The 20,606-nt window shown below is 35.0% G+C and overlaps 1 protein-coding gene across 1 annotated transcript; it reads right to left on the bottom strand.

The window, feature by feature from the left end:
- Window positions 1-7,277: 7,277 nt before the first annotated feature.
- On the bottom strand, window positions 7,278-7,649 carry LOC139841296 (uncharacterized). Its single transcript, XM_071831520.1, has one exon. It carries the CDS (start codon window positions 7,647-7,649, stop codon window positions 7,278-7,280), a length of 372 nt encoding a protein of 123 aa, XP_071687621.1.
- Between the last annotated feature and the right edge of the window lie 12,957 nt (window positions 7,650-20,606).

Genomic DNA, 20,606 nt, shown 5'->3' on the forward strand with positions numbered 1-20,606 from the left:
AAACTATCATTCTTACTAAAAATTATTATTATTATTAAAAATAATCATGTTTGATAGAAAATATCATTATAAATCTTAAAACTATCATTTTTGTTAAAATTATCATTTTTATCATTTTCATTAAAAATTATCATTTTTATTAATATTATTAGTATTATTAATAATAACATTATTATTATCATTGTTACTATCATTAACATAATTATCGTATACTTTTAATAACATTATTATTATTGTCATCATCATCATTGTTATTATTATTATTATGATATTATTATTACTACAAATAAAATGATTATTAGTTGTTATAAAATTATTATTATCATTAACAAATATAATTATTTTTATTTTTATCATTACTATTATTATTATTATTAAAATGGTTATTTTTATTATTATTACAAAATAATACAATTTTGTTAATTATTATTATTAACGTTATGTTATAAAATAAATATTTGTATATAACACAATTATATTAATATTACATATAGTTATATTTTTTTTCAATAAAGTAATATTAAATGAACTATAGGTAAATTACATTAACTAATATACAAAGATATATTTTTATCATATATAAAATTTATTTATGATATATTATAAAGAATGATAAATATTATATTGATAAACTACTTTAATAAATATTTACTATATTATCCAATGCACTACGAAAATAAATATTAAAAATATATAGAGTTAATACAACATATTTAATATCACATACAACTTATTAAAGTAATAAGTATATTACAAATAATAATATATGAACTTGTTCAATTATTATTACAAGTTTTATTATATACGTAACTGATATAGGTTCGTGAATCCGAGGCCAACTCTGCACTTGTTCAGTGCCGTCATATACGTAATTGCTACGAAATACAGTATCGTGAGTTTCATTACTCCCCTTTTAAATGCTTTTGCAATATATATTTGTAACATCACGTCAGAACACACTAATGAAATATTAACTTCTGGTCCCACAGTTAACGGTCACGCTCTCTATATGAGACGTTTTCCGAAAAGTAATCGCATTTATTTCAAAAGCATTTTCATTAAAGTAAAATAAAACCAAACGTTGACATTAATGACATAAGTAAATAATCCATAACATTATTTAAAAAGAAATAGTTTCAAATGCGATCAAATGTTCTTGACAAAAAAAAACCCATGCTGGACTCCAATCCAGTGTATGCACCACGTAGCACATAGTCATCAAAGCAATGCGGAAGCTAATTACCTTTAAGAACCTGAGATAAAACATGAAAATGATCAACAAAAATGTTGAGTGAATCTACAGGTTTAAGTAAATCAGTTTATCTTTGTTAGACCATGAGATTTAGTTCAAAGCAGTAAAATTTATACAACAGTTATGAGCACTTGAATATAAAGCTTTAACCCGCGGATAGCTTAAATGCGCTGCACGTCTTCCTTTACCCCATATTGCAAATGCTAATCAAGCATTCGGTTACAAAATTATAAGCACCCAGTTCGTTGAGTGAGGTTTGTCAAACCTACGGTACCGTCCTTATAGTTCGAGCCTTATAAAGTAATTAATATATTCAAGCTAGAGGCTTTTGGATCAAACTCATTGTGCATATTCAATTTTTGTACTCATGTCTAATTTGTAAAACAGTTTAAAACATCATGTTATCTCATCCCAAAAAGTAAAAGTGTATGGCACTGTAGACTCACCTTGAGTGCACTTGACAAATCACAAGCAAAAGTAGTCGAATTACAATGACCGAGTAATGCAACCTAAATGTACCATTTTATAGTTACATAAGTTTTGTTTCAAAAGATAGACTCGCAGTTCAGTTGTCCTATTGCTCAAACCGACGTAATCGTATAGTAAAAGTCAACACAGAAGTCAACTAGTCAAGCAAATCAACAAAAAGTCAAACTTAGTCAAAGTGGTCAACCTAGGTCAAATATGCCAATGTTATCATAAAGTCAAACCAATGTCAACTTATAAGTTTCACACATTCTTTTAGTCAATTAACGATTTCTAGTTTAACGTTCGTATGTTTTCACGGCAATCATGCAATCAGACAAGCATAGTTCATAAATGACACATCAAACAATTATGAACAACTCCAGATCATTAGTCCATGTTATAATATTTCTAAAAAGACTAAGCACACTATCATACGATTCCTAGAATTCACATAGCATGCAACACAATCAAGTTCAGTTTCTGTTTGCGCATCAGTTTTGTAAAAATTCTCATTTATTCTAGAAAATAGTAATTAACAAACAGCCAAATGGAGATGACTCTAAACACTCCATGTTATCAGTGGTAAAATAATCAAAGAAATCTATGTAGCCAATTCGTACAGTTTTGACCAACAAATCGGGTTTTCTGATTTAGTCAGAATTCCGACCTTTGGTTTCGACAAACATACAACACATATCAAACGAAGCTTTTAGAGCTATACATATAAATTAGATATTATAAGTAATATATATACTACAACATATCAGAAGCATAAAGTCCAATTCAACTCTTACTTCATGCTAGACATTTATTGGTGCAAAATAGACAGATTCGATCCTAATCAGGTAGCCGTTTTCGGAGTCGAATATACGAATATCTAGGAACATTTAGCACATGAAATCTATATGAAATATCAAGTGCTACTTATGCAATTTACAGAAAACAAAATCTTGGTCATCAAAAAGTATGTTAAGTGGTTGTTTGGTCCATGAATTAATTACAAGTCAACACGTTGTAGCACGAACATTCGGGAAATCATAAAACGACTTTAAAAAATAAATAACTATGATATCCTAGTCCATTTTATGTGTTTTTAAATTCTATATCAATATAGCATCAGTTCATAAGCCAATTCAATTCACACAAATTGCAGTTTTTATAGTATAGCATAATTACATATCTAAACTTCAAACGATCATAACTTAAGCTATACAAAATGAAATCATGCGATTCAAGCGAGCAAACTCAATAGTTTTCGATAGATATCCATCTAAATACTTTTCATTTACAGAAAACAATGTCACAAAAACCAGTAGCATAGCAATACAATTCGTGATTAAACCCTAACTCGCAAATCAGACAATATAATGATTAATTACATGTACAAACACGACTAATTGAGTAATAGAACATCTAATTCATAAGATTAACATTAAAAATCTGACTTATAAATTTAGAGTTTGCAATTATACCTTTCTAGGACAATCAACACACGTTACTAGATGTAAAATGATGCAAGGAACAAATTTGATGTTCAAGGTTTTTTTTTTTTTTAAATAACAAGTTTATGGTGGTGAATAAATTGTGAGGTTTTGAGGGTGTATATATAGACTCATGGCTTACGAATTAATAAATATTTATTTATATTTATTGTAGACAATATTATATTTAATATTTAGCATATCTCATATTAAATGTACGCATAGATTTGATTGATATACTACAAGGGACATATTCCTATATTCAAGGGATATGAGATCATATCATGTATTATCTAATTGGCCAAATAAAGTTGAAAGTGACACGTTCATTTACTTACGTATGAATATGAATTGAATGAATGAAATGGATTCCACATTTACATATTTAGTCCTTATATTTCAATATGTATTACAATATTATTTATGTAAATACATCACTTTCTAGAGTCACCTTTAGAATAAACGGTGTGTAATAAAACTCGTATGTAATTAAAATAATAGTAGCCCATTAATGTTGAAAATCTTGGCTACTTTAAGTGTGTCTTTTCCTTAAGGTCAAAGCTAGTAGGTTCCATGTGTGGAAAATTTGTATCTAAATGATACGTATTATATAAGCTTTAATATATATCATTATCTATTTTGATTTTCTTATTTTATAATATACGATTTAGTCCTTGATCATTGTGAGTTTATTTAATTTGTTTGATGATGATGTCAAAGATTAAAAGTTTAGGTAATTTCAATTACCCGACAGTCTCGTGAGACCTTTGTTGCAGTTTTCAAAACCGTGTCGTTTTCTCAGTATTTCAAAATATGAAATAAGTTTTTCCGGCTAATATAATTATATATTAAATATGTTAGTTCATCATGAACTCAGGTATGCATTTAATTCAGTTAAATACACGAATCGAAAGTAAACACCATTAAATACTTTAGCGTACAGTTAACAAAGTTTAACCGAAATAGCTAGGGTATTACGTTACCTCCCCGTTAATGAAAATTCGTCCCGAAATTTAGTGCACGTTCGCCGAAGTTGTCTCGTTAGGAAATAGTTGTGGATACTTTTGCTTCATCTGGTCTTCACGTTCCCATGTGAATTCCGGTCCTCTGCGTGCGTTCCATCGAACTTTCATAATTGGTATGTTGCTCTGCTTTAGGCGTTTGACCTCACGGTCCATGATCTCAACATGTTCTTCTACGTAATGAAGTTTAGGATCTACTTGTATCTCGTCCAAAGGAATTATCAAATTCTCGTCTGCCAAACACTTCTTCAAGTTTGACACGTGAAACGTATCGTGAATCTCGCTAAGTTCTTGAGGTAAACTTAATCTATATGCTACGGGTCCAATCCGTTCAGTAATCTCAAATGGTCCAACATACCTTGGACTTAACTTGCCTCGTTTCCCAAAACGTACTACACCTTTCCAAGGTGATACTTTCAGCATGACTTTGTCACCAAATTGAAATTCTAAAGGTCGTCTTTGATTATCCGCATAGCTCTTTTGTCAACTTCGTGCGGTTTTCAACCTCTCTTGAATTTGTACAATCTTTTCAGTAGTCTCATGAATAATTTTGGGTCCTGTCAATTGACTATCCCCTAATTCTCTCCAGCATATTGGTGATCTACACTTTCTCCCGTATAACATCTCGAAAGGTGCGGCCTTAATACTCGCGTGATAACTATTGTTGTACGAGAATTCTGCCAACGGTAAGTGCCTATCCCATCCGTTCCCAAAATCAATAACACATGCTCTCAACATGTCCTCTAAAGTTTGGATGGTTCTTTCGCTTTGGCCATCTGTCTGTAGATGATATGTTGTACTCATATCAAGTTGAGTTCCCATTGCCTTTTGCAATGTCTACCAAAATCTAGATGTAAATCTGCTATCTCAGTCGAAGATAATAGATATCGGCACTCCATGTCGGGAAACCACTTATTTTAGGTAAACTTGTGCCAACTTCTCCATCTTATCTGTTTCCTTAATCGGTAGAAAATGAACTGATTTTGTAAGACGATCAACGATAACCCAAATAGTATCGTAACCTCCCACAGTCATGGGTAACTTAGTAATGAAGTCCATTGCAATACATTCCCATTTCCACTAGGGAATCTCTAGTTGTGTCAGCAGTCCTGACGGTCTCTGATGTTCTGCCTTGACCTTAGCACATGTCAAGCATTTACCAATGTAGGTAGCAACATCGGCTTTTAGATTTGGCCACCAAGATAGTGCCTTAAGATCTTGATACATTTTGTCGGATCCAGGGTGAATAGAGTATCTTGACTTGTGTGCCTCATCTAGCACTAGTTCCCTTAGTCCGCCAAATTTCGGTACCCAAATTCTGTTAGCAAAGTAATGAGTTCCATCATCTCTAATGGCAAACTGCTTATCTAGGCCCTTGAGTGATTCAGTAGAAATATTCTCTTGCGTTAATGCCTCAAGTTGTGCATCGCGTATCTGAGAAGTAAGGTTCGTTCGGACTGTCATATTTAGCGCTCTAACTCGGAGAGGTTTAGCCTTCTCTTTCCTATTCAAGGCATCTGCAACAACATTAGCCTTACCAGGATGATAGCAGATCTCACAGTCATAGTCATTCAACAGTTCTTCCCAATGTCTCTGTCTCGTGTTGAGCTGTTTCTGATCGAAGAAAAGTTGCAAGCTCTTGTGATCGGTGAAAATCGTAAACTTAGTACCATACAAGTAGTGTCTCCACATCTTCAGTGCAAACACCACAGCACCAAGTTCCAAATCATGTGTCGTATAGTTCTGCTCATGAATCTTCAACTGTCGTGACCCATAGGCAATCACTTTCTTCTGTTGCATCAACGCGCAACCAAAACCTTGTCGTGAAGCATCACAGTAAATCACGAAATCTTCATTCCCTTCGGGTAAAGACAAAATCAGAGCAGTAGTTAATTTCTATTTTAACAACTTAAATGCAGACTCATGTTGCTCAGTCCATTCATACTTTTTACCCTTGTGAGTCAATGCTGTCAACGGTCGGGCAATAGTAGAAAATCCCTCAATGAATCTCCTATAATAACCGGCGAGACCTAAGAATTGCCGAATCTGCATTGGCGACTTAGGAGTCTCCCATTTCTTTACCGTTTCTATCTTTGCAGGATCAACTTAAATACCATTAATACCCACGATATGACCCAAAAATGGAACTTCTTGCAGCCAAAAGTCACACTTCGACAACTTAGCATACAACTGCTCTTTCCTGAGCATCTCAAGTATCAAACGGAGATGTTGTTCATGTTCCTTCTCATTCTTTGAATATACCAGAATATCATCAATGAACACAATAACAAATTTGTCTAGGTATGGCTTACACACACGGTTCATGAGATCCATGAACACTGCCGGTGCGTTCGTTAAACCAAATGGCATTACTGTAAATTCATGATGTCCGTAGCATGGTCTGAACACTGTCTTCGGTATATCTGTATCCTTTACTCTCATCTGATGGTAACCTGACCTCAGATCAATCTTAGAGTAGCATCCTGATCCTTGCAACTGATCAAACAGATCACCAGTCCTCGGTAACGGATATCTATTCTTGATAGTCAGCTTATTTAGTTCTCTGTAATCTATATAAAGTCTCATAGATCCATCTTTCTGCTTAACAAAAAGAACTGGAGCTCCCCATGGTGAAAAACTCGGTCGGATGAATCCCTTGTCTAAAAGCTCTTGTAAGTGACTAGACAACTCTTGTAGCTTAGAAGGTGCAAGTCTATACGGTGCGCGTGCTACAGGTGCCTCTCCAGGCATTAAGTCAATCTAAAATTCCACATCCCTATGCGGTGGAAGTCCTGGTAACTCCTCCGAAAAGACATCGGGAAAGTCTCTGATAATCGGCACATCTTCGAGTTTCTTACCTTCAGGTTCAGTTTTACTTACATGAACCAACATAGCAAGACAACCCTTTCTTATGTGTTTCTGCGTCTTCAAACAATTAATGAAATGCAGTGGTGTATTACTCCTCTCTCCAAACACCATCAAAGGCTCACCTTAGGCAACAGGAATGCGAATCGCTTTCTGGTAACAGACAATGTCGGCTCTATTCTCGGATAATCAGTCCATTCCGACCACAAGGTCAAAACTTCCCAACTTAATCGGTATCAGATCAATACTAAAAGATTTCCCAGCCAAGTTAAAAGTATAACCACGATAAATTTGATCAGCTTTCATTATATTAACGTTCCCTATTTCTATAGAGTACAAGTTTTCTAATGACGATACAGGTTTCTTAATATTATGGCAAAAATCCTTAGACACAAAACTCCTATCAGCACCAGAATCAAAAAGTACATAAGCACGATGGTTGTCGAGTAAGAACGTACCCGTGACTAGCTTCGGATCATCGCGTGCTTCACTTGAATTGATGTTGAATGCTCGTCCTTTCGCAGGCTCAGTAGTCTTCCCCACACTCGGGCAATCCTTCATGTAATGACCAATTTTACCATAACCAAAACAGGTATTTTGTACCTATCTTGCAGTCTTTTACTGAGTGTCCAGTTCTCTTACACTTATCATAAGTCAGTCCATTACAAGCTCCAGTATAATGCTTATTACACTTGGTACAAAGTGGGAACCTCCTTTGATACCCTGATCTAGTACTCGGACTAGACGTTGTACCCTTATTAGTATCTTGTTTCTTATGAAATTGTTAATTAAAGTTCTTGTTATGACCGGTATTCCACTTACGTTTACCGTCACCTAAATGGTTATCATGGGTGCTACAACCACCTTGCTATCACTTGCAGCCTGATCGAGTAACAAATTTGCTATGTCTATGGCTTCTTACACCGTCTTCGGCTTAGAAGTAGTTACACCAGTCCTGATCTTTCCAGTCAAACCTTCGATATATTGTTCCACCTTACGCCTCTCAGTCGGAACCAACTCTGGGCACATCAACGCTAACTCAAAGAATCTCTTGTTATAACTAACAAGATCAGTACCCACCAGCTTCAACTCACGAAGTTCTCGCTCCATTCTCAAAATCTCATTTCGAGGGCAGTACTCCTCGATCATACGTTGCCTAAAATCTTCCCAAGGAGTGGCAAAAGCCTGATCAAGTGCTACCGACGTAGCATAGCTGTTCCACCATGTTAATGCACTGTCTAACAATGTGCATGAGGCAAACTTCACTTTGTCAACTTCTCTAGTCTCACTTATTCGAAACACAGACTCTAACTTTTCAAACCAACGAGTCAAACCAACTGGTCCTTCCGTTCCTTGAAAAGCATGCGGCTTACAGCTGGTAAACATCTTATAAGTACATCCACCCTGATTATTGCTATTGCTGTTGGTACCATTTGTATTGTTACTAGTATTCCCCTGGTTGTTATGAGCCATCTCTGCTCGCTCTGCTACCATACCCTCAGCAACTAGTCTTCGAACCATAGCAGCCGTCGATTCTTTCGGAGGCATTATCTTTCTAGACAAAAATAATACACTGAATCGGTTCAATGAAAACAACGGGTTAAAAGTATACTAGCAATGAGTAGTAATGCATAGTAAGCAGTAGTAAATCGTAGAGATTTAGTAGTGATAGCAATGGATAGTAGTGAGTAGTGTTAGCTAGTAGTAGTAGTAGTAGTAGTAGTAGTAGTAGTAGTAGTAGTAGTAGTAGTAGTAGTAGTAGTAGTAGTAGTAGTAGTAGTAGTAGTAGTAGTAGTAGTAGTAGTAGTAGTAGTAGTAGTAGTAGTAGTAGTAGTAGTAGTAGTAGTAGTAGTAGTAAACACTAGTATAATTAAATATGATAATAGTTTAAGCAGTAGATTATCATGCAGCATAACAACGTATAAATATATTACCACACAACACATAACATAAACAAGGCATACGTAGTAGTGTAGTAATTCACAAAAGTTCTAGGTACGGGTCGTAGTCTAGACTCGCTTAGGTGTCTTAAAGACTCATACAAACACTCTAATGCAAATCCTAGTTCCCTACAACCATTAGCTCTGATACCAAATGTAACACCCCTTCAGAACACACTAACGAAATATTAACTTCTGGTCCCACAGTTAGCAGTCACGCTCTCTATATGAGACGTTTTTCGAAAAGTAATCGCATTTATTTCAAAAGCATTTTCATTAAAGTAAAATAAAACCAAACGTTGACATTAATGACATAAGTAAATAATCCATAGCATTATTTAAAAAGAAATAGTTTCAAATGCGATCAAATGTTCTTGATAAAAAAAACCCATGCTGGACTCCAATCCAGTGTATGCACCACGTAGCATATAGTCATCAAAGCAATGCGGAAGCTAATTACCTTTAAGAACCTGAGATAAAACATGAAAACGATCAACAAAAATGTTGAGTGAATCTACAGGTTTAAGTAAATCAGTTTATCTTTGTTAGACCATGAGATTTAGTTCAAAGCAGTAAAATTTATACAACAGTTATGAGCACTTGAATATAAAGCTTTAACCCGCGGATAGCTTAAATGCACTACACGTCTTCCTTTACCCCATATTGCAAATGCTGATCAAGCATTCGGTTACAAAATTATAAGCACCCAGTTCGTTGAGTGAGGTTTGTCAAACCTACGGTACCGTCCCTATAGTTCGAGCCTTACAAAGTAATTAATATATTCAAGCTAGAGGCTTTTGGATCAAACTCATTGTGCATATTCAATTTTTGTACTCGTGTCTAATGCGTAAAACAGTTTAAAACATCATGTTATCTCATCCCAAAAAGTAAAAGTGTATGGGACTGTAGACTCACCTTGAGTGCACTTGACAAATCACAAGCAAAAGTAGTCGAATTACAACGATCGAGTAATGAAACCTAAATGTACCATTTTATAGTTACATAAGTTTTGTTTCAAAAGACAGACTCGCAGTTCAGTTGTCCTATTGCTCAAACCGACGTAATCGTATAGTAAAAGTCAACACAGAAGTCAACTAGTCAAGCAAATCAACAAAAAGTCAAACTTAGTCAAAGTGGTCAACCTAGGTCAAATACATCAGTAGGTCATGCCAATGTTATCATAAAGTCAAACCAATGTCAACTTATAAGTTTCACACATTCTTTTAGTCAATTAACGATTTCTAGTTTAACGTTCTTATGTTTTCACGGCAATCATGCAATCGGACAAGCATAGTTCATAAATGACACATCAAACAATTATGAACAACTCCAGATCATTAGTCCATGTTATAATCTTTCTAAAAAGACTAAGCACACTATCATACGATTCCTAGAATTCAGATAGCATGCAACACAATCAAGTTCAGTTTCTGTTTGCGCATCAGTTTTGTAAAAATTCTAATTTATTCTAGAAAATAGTAATTAACAAACAGACAAATGGAGATGACTCTAAACACTCCATATTATCAGTGGTAAAATATTCAAAGAAATATATATAGCCAATTCGTACAGTTTTGACCAACAAATCGGGTTTTCTGATTTAGTCAGAATTCCGACCTTTGGTTTCGACACACATACAACACATATCAAACGAAGCTTTTAGAGCTATACATATAAATTAGATATTATAAGTAATATATATACTACAACATATCAGAAGCATAAAGTCCAATTCAACTCTTACTTCATGCTAGACATTTATTGGTGCAAAATAGACAGATTCGATCCTAATCAGGTAGCCGTTTTCGGAGTCGAATATACGAATATCTAGGAACATTTATCACATGAAGTCTATATTAAATATCAAGTACTACTCATGCAATGTATAGAAAACAAAAGCTTGGTCAATAAAAAGTATGTTAAGTGGTCGTTTGGTCCATGAACTAATTACTAGTCAACACGTTGTAGCACGAACATTCGGGAAATCATAAAATGACTTTCAAAAATCCAATAACTATGATATCCTAGTCCATTTTATGTGTTTTTAAATTCTATATCCATCTAGCATCAGTTCATAAGCCAATTCAATTCACACAAATTGCAGTTTTTATAGTATAGCATAATTACATACCGAAACTTCAAACGATCATAACTTAAGCTATAAACGATCATAACTTAAGCTATATAAAACGAAATCATGCGATTTAAGCAAGCAAACTCAATAGTTTTTCGATAGATATCCATCTAAATACTTTTCATTTGCAGAAAAGAAAGTCACAAAAACCAGTAGCATAGCAATACAATTCATGATTAAACCCTAACTCGCAAATCGGACAATATAATGATTAATTACATGTACAAACGTGACCAATTGAGCAATAGAACATCTAATTCATAAGAATAACATTAAAAATCTGATTTATAAATTTAGAGTTTGCAATTATACCTTTCTAGGACAATCAACACACGTTACTAGATGTAGAATGATGCAAGGAACAAATTTGATGTTCAAGGTTTTTTTTTTTTTTTTTGAAAATAATAAGTTTATGGTGGTGAATAAATTGTGAAGTTTTGAGGGTGTATATATTGACTCATGGCTTACGAATTAATAAATATTTATTTATATTTATTGTAGACAATATCATATTTAATATTTAGCATTATCTCATATTAAATGTACGCATAGATTTGATTGATATACTACAAGGGACATGACTCCTATATTCAAGGGATATGAGATCATATCATGTATTATATAATTGGCCAAATAAAGTTGAAAGTGACACGTTCATTTACTTACGTATGAATATGAATTGAATGAATAAAATGGATTCCACATTTACATATTTAGTCCTTATATTTCAATATGTATTACAATATTATTTATGTAAATACATCACTTTCTAGAGTCACCTTTAGAATAAACGGTGTGTAATAAAACTCGTGTGTAATTAAAATAATAGTAGCCCATTAATGTTAAAAATCTTAGCTACTTTAAGTGTGTCTTTTCCTTAAGGTCAAAACTAGTAGGTTTCATGTGTGGAAAATTTGTATCTAAATGATACGTATTAGATAAGCTTTAATATATATCATTATCTATTTTGATTTTCTTATTTTATAATATACGATTTAGTCCTTGATCATTGTGAGTTTATTTAATTTGTTTGATGATGATGTCAAAGATTAAACGTTTAGGCAATTTCAATTACCCGATAGTCTCGTGAGACCTTTGTTGCAGTTTTCAAAACCGTGTCATTTTCTCAGTATTTCAAAATATGAAATAAGTTTTTCCGGCTAATATAATTATATATAAAATATGTTAGTTCATCATGAACTCAGGTATGCATTTAATTCAGTTAAAAACACGAATCGAAAGTAAACACCATTAAATACTTTAACGGACAGTTAACAATGTTTAACCGAAATAGCTAGGGTATTACAATATTTTTGGGACTAAGAATACATGCGCTGCTTTTATAAATGTTTGACGAAATAGACACAAGTACTTAAAAACATTCTACGAATGAGTTATGAATACACCGGATATCACCCCTTTTAGTCTGGTAACCTAAGAATCAGGGAACATAAACCCTAATTGACGCGAATCCTAAAGATAGATCTATGGGCCTTGACAAGCCCCAGTTAGAGAATTTGAATTGATTTAATACTTCAACTTTTAGTATACAACCGCCAGCTTTAAAAGAAATGACCTGTTTGTAAGGTGTATACAATCGTCATTTTTAAAAGAGAGGCATGTTTGTATGCTGTGAGCATACTGAGTGCAAAGCACGTGTATGCGGGAGATATTCTATATGCATTTTGTTAATATCGGTTACCATGTGTTTATTTCATATGAATAATTTTTATACACTTGCGGGTGTATGATGTTTATGAAAAATGGAAATGAAAATCTTGTGGTCTATTAAAATTATGGAAATGATCGATTATGATAAAATAATGAACTCACCAACCTTTTGGTTGACACTTTTAAGCATGTTTATTCTCAGGTATGAAAGAAATCTTCCGCTGTACATTTGCTCATTTTAAAGATATTAATGGGAGTCATTCATGACATATTTCAAAAGATGTTGCATTCAAATCATTTAAGTTCAAAAAGATTGTTGATAGATGAATGACAGATTAGTCAATTATATTTGGGAAACATGATAATATCATTGGCATGCATATTTGTAAACTTTCGTTGAAATGAAAGTTTGTCTTTTAAAAATAATGCAATGTTTGTAAAATGTATCATATAGAGGTCAGAACCTTGCAATGTGTAAAATCCCGTCCTAATCCACCTGGACGAAGTCTTCAACAGCTGGTCCCATTGCGAGGTACTGACCTCTATATGATATGTTTTGTAAGCATTGCATTCTTTTTAAACTCGAATGATTTTGAATGCAACGTCTTTTGAAATATGTCATGAATGACTCCAAGTAATATCTTTAAATTGAGCAAATGTACAGCGGAAGATTTCTTTAATACCTGAGAATAAACATGTTTTAAAAGTGTCAACCAAAAGGTTGGTGAGTTCATAGGTGTGATGACCCGGAAATATCTAACCAAATTTAAACTTAATCTTTGTATGATTAACATTTCCGACACGATAAGCAAAGTCTGTAAAATTGAATCTCAAAATTTTTGAACTACCTTTATATATTTAAATACACTTCGGTTGTTTTCGACGATTCGCGAACAATTATATGTAAATAGATACATATATACTATAACTTGAAAAGGTAACAATGTATTAATTTTTTGATACCGTACATTAAACTTATTGGTTTAAATATCTATTTGAATATATATGATAAGTTGAAATATTTATTATTAAAATTTATTTATAAATAACTTCCAATGTGTATTTAAAAACTGATTTATGTATATTAAAAAGATATATACATATATATAATTTCAAGTTATTTAGTAAACGATAGTAACATTCGTTTATTGATTCGATTGATATTCAGATAAGTTAAATAAAGCGTTTAAGATGAACCAGTAAAACACTAATTTACTACAGTATTTTCAAATTGCTACAGTACCCAAAATGCTACAGTGTTTTCAAAAATCACTATTTGCTACAGTGAAATTGACTTTGCTACAGTGAAATTGACTTTGCTACAGTACTTTGCTACAGTGAACAATATTTTAAAATGTATTTTAACAAATAGCGAGACGATGATTTATAGAAGTAAATGATCAAAACATTCAAATGTATAAGTTATATTTTGAGTAATATAATTTAGGGATAATTTAAGGCTATATTTTGACTAAGGTACGTGTCCCAAAATGTAATGTACAAGTTTTCTCAGCGTACGAAGGGACATTCGAAAAACCGGAACTGGGACATAAGTCGAGTGACAACGTACGACTTATCGAAACGAAAATTACAAGTCAACTATGCATGTGAATTTAATATAATATATAATTAATTATTTAAATTAAATATATTATATATATTATATAATATTATGTCAATAAGCAAGAAAACAAGCAACTTTGAGCTGTCACCAGGGGACATGCGATCGCATGGGTTCCCCTCACATATGCCATGCGATCGCATGGAAGGGATTTCCAGGAGACATTATAAAGCTCGATCATTTAGCCAGTTTATATCCTAAATCTATTTCACTCTCTTTTTACTCTGTATTATTATTTATATTTTTATTATTATAATTATTATTATTATTATTATTATTATTATTATTATTATTATTATTAAGATTAATATTTATTATTAATCTTATTATTATTATTATTATTATTATTATTTAAAGTATTATTAAGATTAATATTATTATTAATCTTATTATTATTAGTAGTATTATACATAAAATACTACGACGAGGTCATGAGCGTGTCACTTTCAAAATGGTTTTCGAACGGGATAGAACTAAGGAAAGTATGAGTTATAACTATGAAGGTTATGGGTAATATTCATGGGTACTATTCGCAAGACAAACCTAGTGTTTATCATCTCCGTTGCGTCTACGTACCTTCCTATAATATTAAATCACAATATTGATACGTTGAGATCTACGGTTATTTGGTAATCCGTGTTTCGATCACATTTTGGTGAACGACTTTATATGCTGCTAAGGTGAGTTTCATATGATCCCTTTTACTCTCTACATTTTTGGGCTGAGAATGTAGCGACCCGACAAAATCGTCATTTACGGCGCCGTCTACTTAGGTCCCGTTACGTGGTCATAAGTCTTTAAAACAACGTTTGACCAAAAGATATGTCACATTCATTTCAAATGTAAAGATTGTTCAAAGTTTACGAGAATAGTTCCACCACAAGTTACGATACAAAGTTTTAAGTACAAATGAAACTTATGCAACACAATTTAAAAGTAGTCAAAAGACGCTCCATGTATGCATATATACTCGACATCCAATGCAAGTATCAAAATAATGAGCGGAAGCATGTATCATGTATCGTTCAAGGACCTGAGAAAAACATAGAAATCTGTCAACGAAAACGTTGGTGAAATCATAGGTTTAAGTAAGTAAGTACAAGTGAACCACAAGATTTGCAACAATGAGATAATAGTAATACATTCCAAAAGTTTGTTTCACGAGCACCCAATTATCAATGCTTAACATTCCTTCCATTGAACCCCATCACTTAGTGCTAGAACATACACTGTTTCTCGAAAATATATTTCATTCGTAAACGGTAGCGAACCGTTTGAATGAGGGTTTGTCAAACCCATATGGATCCATACAACATAAGTTCTCGCTTACACCCGGCAAGTGTAACTAATGATAATCGAATTGAGGATTTTGTTCTAAACTCGTATGTAGAATGTTTGTTTTCCTGTACTTGTGTTCACTTAGTAAAGAAATGTTTATGTTTTCTCATCCCAAATGTAAGTTCAAAAAGAGTAAAAGTGGGACTATGATCTCACCTTGAGTGCACGAGTAGTAAAGTACTTCAACAAGTAAACGTGTGCAAAGAACAATGCTAGTCTTGACCTAAACAATAGGTTGTATCAATAACGGTAAACACGATAGGTCAAAGATGTTCAATTAGTCCTATGGCTCATTAAGACTCGATCATAATAGCATGTGAATCAAATTGTCATGTTTCATGCAAGGTATAAGTATAAAAACATGTTAGAACGATTGCACAAATATTTGGTTAAGTTTGATTAAAAGTCAACTTGGTCGGGTCAAAGTCAACGAAAAAGTCAACATGTTCGGGTCGGGTCCCGAACTATTTTTCTGAGGTTTTTAATCATATATGAGCATGTTAGAACAAGTTTCATGTGAATCGGAGGTCCGTAGTATGCCAAACATTTTTCGTATTTTGGACATGGAGGTCAGAACCTGATCCCCTTATATGTCGCGCCGCGACAGGAAAGGCCGCGCCGCGGCAAAGGCCGGGAGCTGGTGCCTGGCCAGTCCCAAATGTTCAAGTCTCAATCCAAAACCTTTTGTGCATAAAACACAAACCGCTAACACTTAGGACTCGCACCTTATATCGTTGGAAAGCTCTTTTGACGTAGAATGCAACTAAACACAATTCATCAATCAAAAACCTCATTATAACAACCAAAACTGCATCTAATGCTCAACATTAATCGCATACAAGTTCATAAATGCAATTCAATGATTCGGGCAATCAATTTACATGAATGATATGCCGTTTCGAAGGTAATCAAGCATACAATCCAACTAAACACTTACCAACCATAATCCATGGCATTCAATGCATCAAAAGTCCATTTCAAGTTCATCAAACCCTAACCCAAATTCACCAAAATCATAAATCAAGTTCATGAACTTTTCTAAAGCAACCTACACATCAAATTGAAGCTAGTGATACTAGGAACACAATTAGAACATGAACTTTTAACATCTAACAACATATGATCATCCAAAATTCAAAAACAACACACCAAAATTCAAGTTCATGCTAGTTACACTAAAACAACGAGATCGAGCATATAAATTACACACACGACATCACAATGAGCCATAGACACTAACTAACACCATTTCAAGTCAAAAACACGAATTTAGAGAAATCTAGAGTTTTAGAAATGTTACCCAAACGAGATGAAGTTGGTACCAAAATGAAGAGGATGAAGAGAGGATCACGAATATGTAATTTATTTTGTTGTAAGCCTCCTAGGTCGAATTTAGATGATGATTGAATGAATTTGGTAAATGTGTGTGTGTTCTTGCTAGAGAGAAAGAGAGAGAGAGAGAGAGATGGTTGAATGGTGGTGATTGGGGTGGACTAGTTGACCTAGTCAACTAGTTTGCCCCGTGTCAATTTTAGTCCCTCGAGTTTGTAGTCGGGTGCGGAAAATACCTAAACGAGATAATTTAAAACGCGTATCAACGGGAGATGTTATAAACATATAACGGAGTTTAAATTAGTATAACGGAAAAGTAAATGGAAAAAGGCGGGATGTTACATTACCTACTCCTTAAAAGAAATTTCGTCCCGAAATTTAAGTAGGCGTAGTAGTCGTTGTTTCTTCCTCGAGATCTTGCGTTTCCGAAATCACGAATAGATGAGGATACTTCCTTTGCATTTGATCTTGTCTTTCCCAAGTAAACTCGGGTCCCCTTTTAGCATTCCAACGGACTTTAACAATCGGGATTCGACTTTGTTTCAATGTCTTGACGGAGGTGTCCACAATTTCAACCGGTTCCTCCACAAAATGAAGTTTGTCATCAATAGTAAGTTCCTCGAGAGGAATGACGATATCGGGTTCGGCAAGACACTTTTTCAAGTTAGATACATGGAAGGTAGGATGAACGGAACTCAGTTGAGGCGGAAGATCTAAACGATAAGCAACGGTTCCAATACGCTCCAAGATTTCGAAAGGACCAATATACCGCGGATTTAGCTTCCCGCGTTTCCCAAAACGGATTACACCCTTCCAAGGTGCGACTTTTAACATTACTCGGTCACCGACTTGAAATTCAAGATCGTTGCGTCGTTTGTCGGTATAGCTCTTTTGACGACTTCGGGCCGTCCTAAGCCTATCTCGGATTTGAACGATTTTCTCGGTGGTTTCGTGAATGAGTTCGGGTCCGGTGATTTGCACGTCGCCTACCTCGGCCCAAAAAAGAGGTGAACGACATTTGCGGCCATATAGCGCTTCAAAAGGTGCGGCTTTAATACTCGCGTGATAACTATTGTTATAAGAGAACTCGGCGAGAGGTAAGTGCTTGTCCCAAGCTTTTCCGAAATCAACCACGCAAGCTCGTAACATGTCTTCCAAGGTTTGGATTGTACGTTCGCTTTGTCCATCGGTTTGAGGATGATATGCGGTGCTCATGTCTAAACGCGTTCCCAACGCTTCTTGCAATGTACGCCAAAATCTAGAAACGAAACGGCCATCTCGGTCGGAGATAATCGATAAAGGTACACCGTGTCGGGCTACGATCTCCTTAATGTAAAGTTGTGCAAGTTTCTCCATTTTGTCCGTTTCTTTCATGGCAAGGAAGTGTGCGGATTTGGTGAGACGGTCAACAATAACCCAAATGGTATCATAACCGCCCGTCGTTTTTGGTAGTTTGGTGATAAAATCCATCGTTATTCTTTCCCACTTCCATTGCGGGATCTCGGGTTGTTGAAGTAGTTCGGACGGTCTTTGGTGTTCGGCTTTGACTTTGGAACATGTCAAACACTTGGAAACATAAGTAGCTACGTCCCTTTTGATGTTCGGCCACCAATATAGTTGTTTAAGGTCGTGGTACATCTTATTGGCACCGGGGTGAATCGAGTATCGTGACTTATGGGCTTCATCTAAAATAAGGCTTCGTAGGTCCCCATAACTAGGCACCCAAATCCTTCCAGCGTAATATCGGAGTCCGGTCTCCCTAATTTCGAATCGAGAGACGAGAATGTTCAAGAGCTCGTGTGAAAGGTTTTCATCCTTGAGGGCCTCATCTTGGGCTACACGAATTTGACTATTGAGGTTGGTGTGAATGGTGATGTTTAAAGCTCGGACACGAAGAGGCACCGCTCTTTCTTTTCGATTTAAGGCATCGGCTACTACGTTTGCCTTCCCGGGATGGTAACGAAGCTCGCAATCGTAATCGTTCAAAGTTTCAATCCACCGTCGTTGTCTCATGTTTAGTTGCTTTTGATCGAAAATGTGTTGGAGACTTTTGTGGTCGGTAAAGATAGTACTCTTGGTTCCATAAAGATAGTGTCTCCACGTTTTAAGTGCAAAGACAACGGCTCCGAGTTCGAGATCATGCGTCGTGTAGTTTTGTTCATGAATTTTGAGTTGTCGAGAAGCATAAGCAATGACTTTCGTTCGTTGCATCAATACACACCCAAAACCATGTTTCGAGGCATCGCAATATACAACAAAGTCATCATTGCCTTCGGGAAGTGACAAGATAGGAGCGGTGGTTAGCTTCGTTTTCAAGATTTGAAACGCGGATTCTTGCTCGGTCGCCCAAATGAATTTCTTTCCCTTGTGAGTTAATGCGGTTAGAGGACGTGCAACCAAAGAGAAGTTTTCGATGAATCTACGATAGTACCCGGTGAGACCCAAGAATTGACGAATGTGAGTAGGAGTAGTAGGAGTCTCCCATTTACTAATGGCTTCGATTTTTGTGGGATCGACTTTAATGCCTTGATCACTTACAACATGACCAAGAAATTGAACTTCCTTCAACCAAAATTCACACTTGGAGAATTTGGCATAAAGTCGTTCTTGTCTCAAGAGTTCAAGCACAAGTCGGAGATGTTGTTCGTGCTCTTCTTCATTTTTAGAATAGATCAATATGTCATCGATGAACACAATAACGAATTTATCGAGATACGGTTTGCACACGCGGTTCATAAGATCCATGAACACCGCCGGTGCGTTAGTGAGACCAAATGGCATTACAAGAAATTCATAACTACCATAACGAGTTCGGAAAGCGGTTTTGGAGACATCTTCCCCCTTAACCCTTAATTGATGATAACCCGAGCGGAGATCGATTTTCGAATATACACAAGACCCTTGTAGTTGATCAAAGAGGTCATCGATGCGAGGAAGAGGATATCGGTTCTTAACCGTCAATTTATTTAGTTCACGATAATCAATGCACATTCATAGGGATCCGTCTTTCTTTTTAACAAACAAAATCGGAGCGCCCCAAGGTGAATGGCTAGGTTGGATAAAACCACGATCAAGTAGTTCTTGGATTTGACTTTGCAATTCTTGCATTTCGGATGGAGCGAGTCTATATGGTGCACGTGCTACGGGTGCGGCTCCCAGAATAAGATCGATTTGGAATTCAACCGGTCGATGAGGTGGAAGACCCGGCAATTCGTCGGGAAATACATCGGAAAAGTCACTAACAATTGGCACATCATCGATATGCTTCTCATCGGACTCGACTTTCTTAACGTGGGCAAGGATCGCAAAACAACCCTTACGGAGTAGTTTTCTAACTTTAAGGCACGAAACGAGGTTGAGTCTGGTGCAACTCTTATCGCCATAAACAATCAAAGGTTCACCATTCTCGATAGGAATTCGGATTGCGTTAAGATCACAAAGGATGTGAGATTTCGTTTTGACTAACCAATTCATACCGATTA

This window comes from Rutidosis leptorrhynchoides, chromosome 4, assembly GCF_046630445.1.
Source record: "Rutidosis leptorrhynchoides isolate AG116_Rl617_1_P2 chromosome 4, CSIRO_AGI_Rlap_v1, whole genome shotgun sequence".
NCBI classification, from domain to species: Eukaryota; Viridiplantae; Streptophyta; class Magnoliopsida; order Asterales; family Asteraceae; genus Rutidosis; species Rutidosis leptorrhynchoides.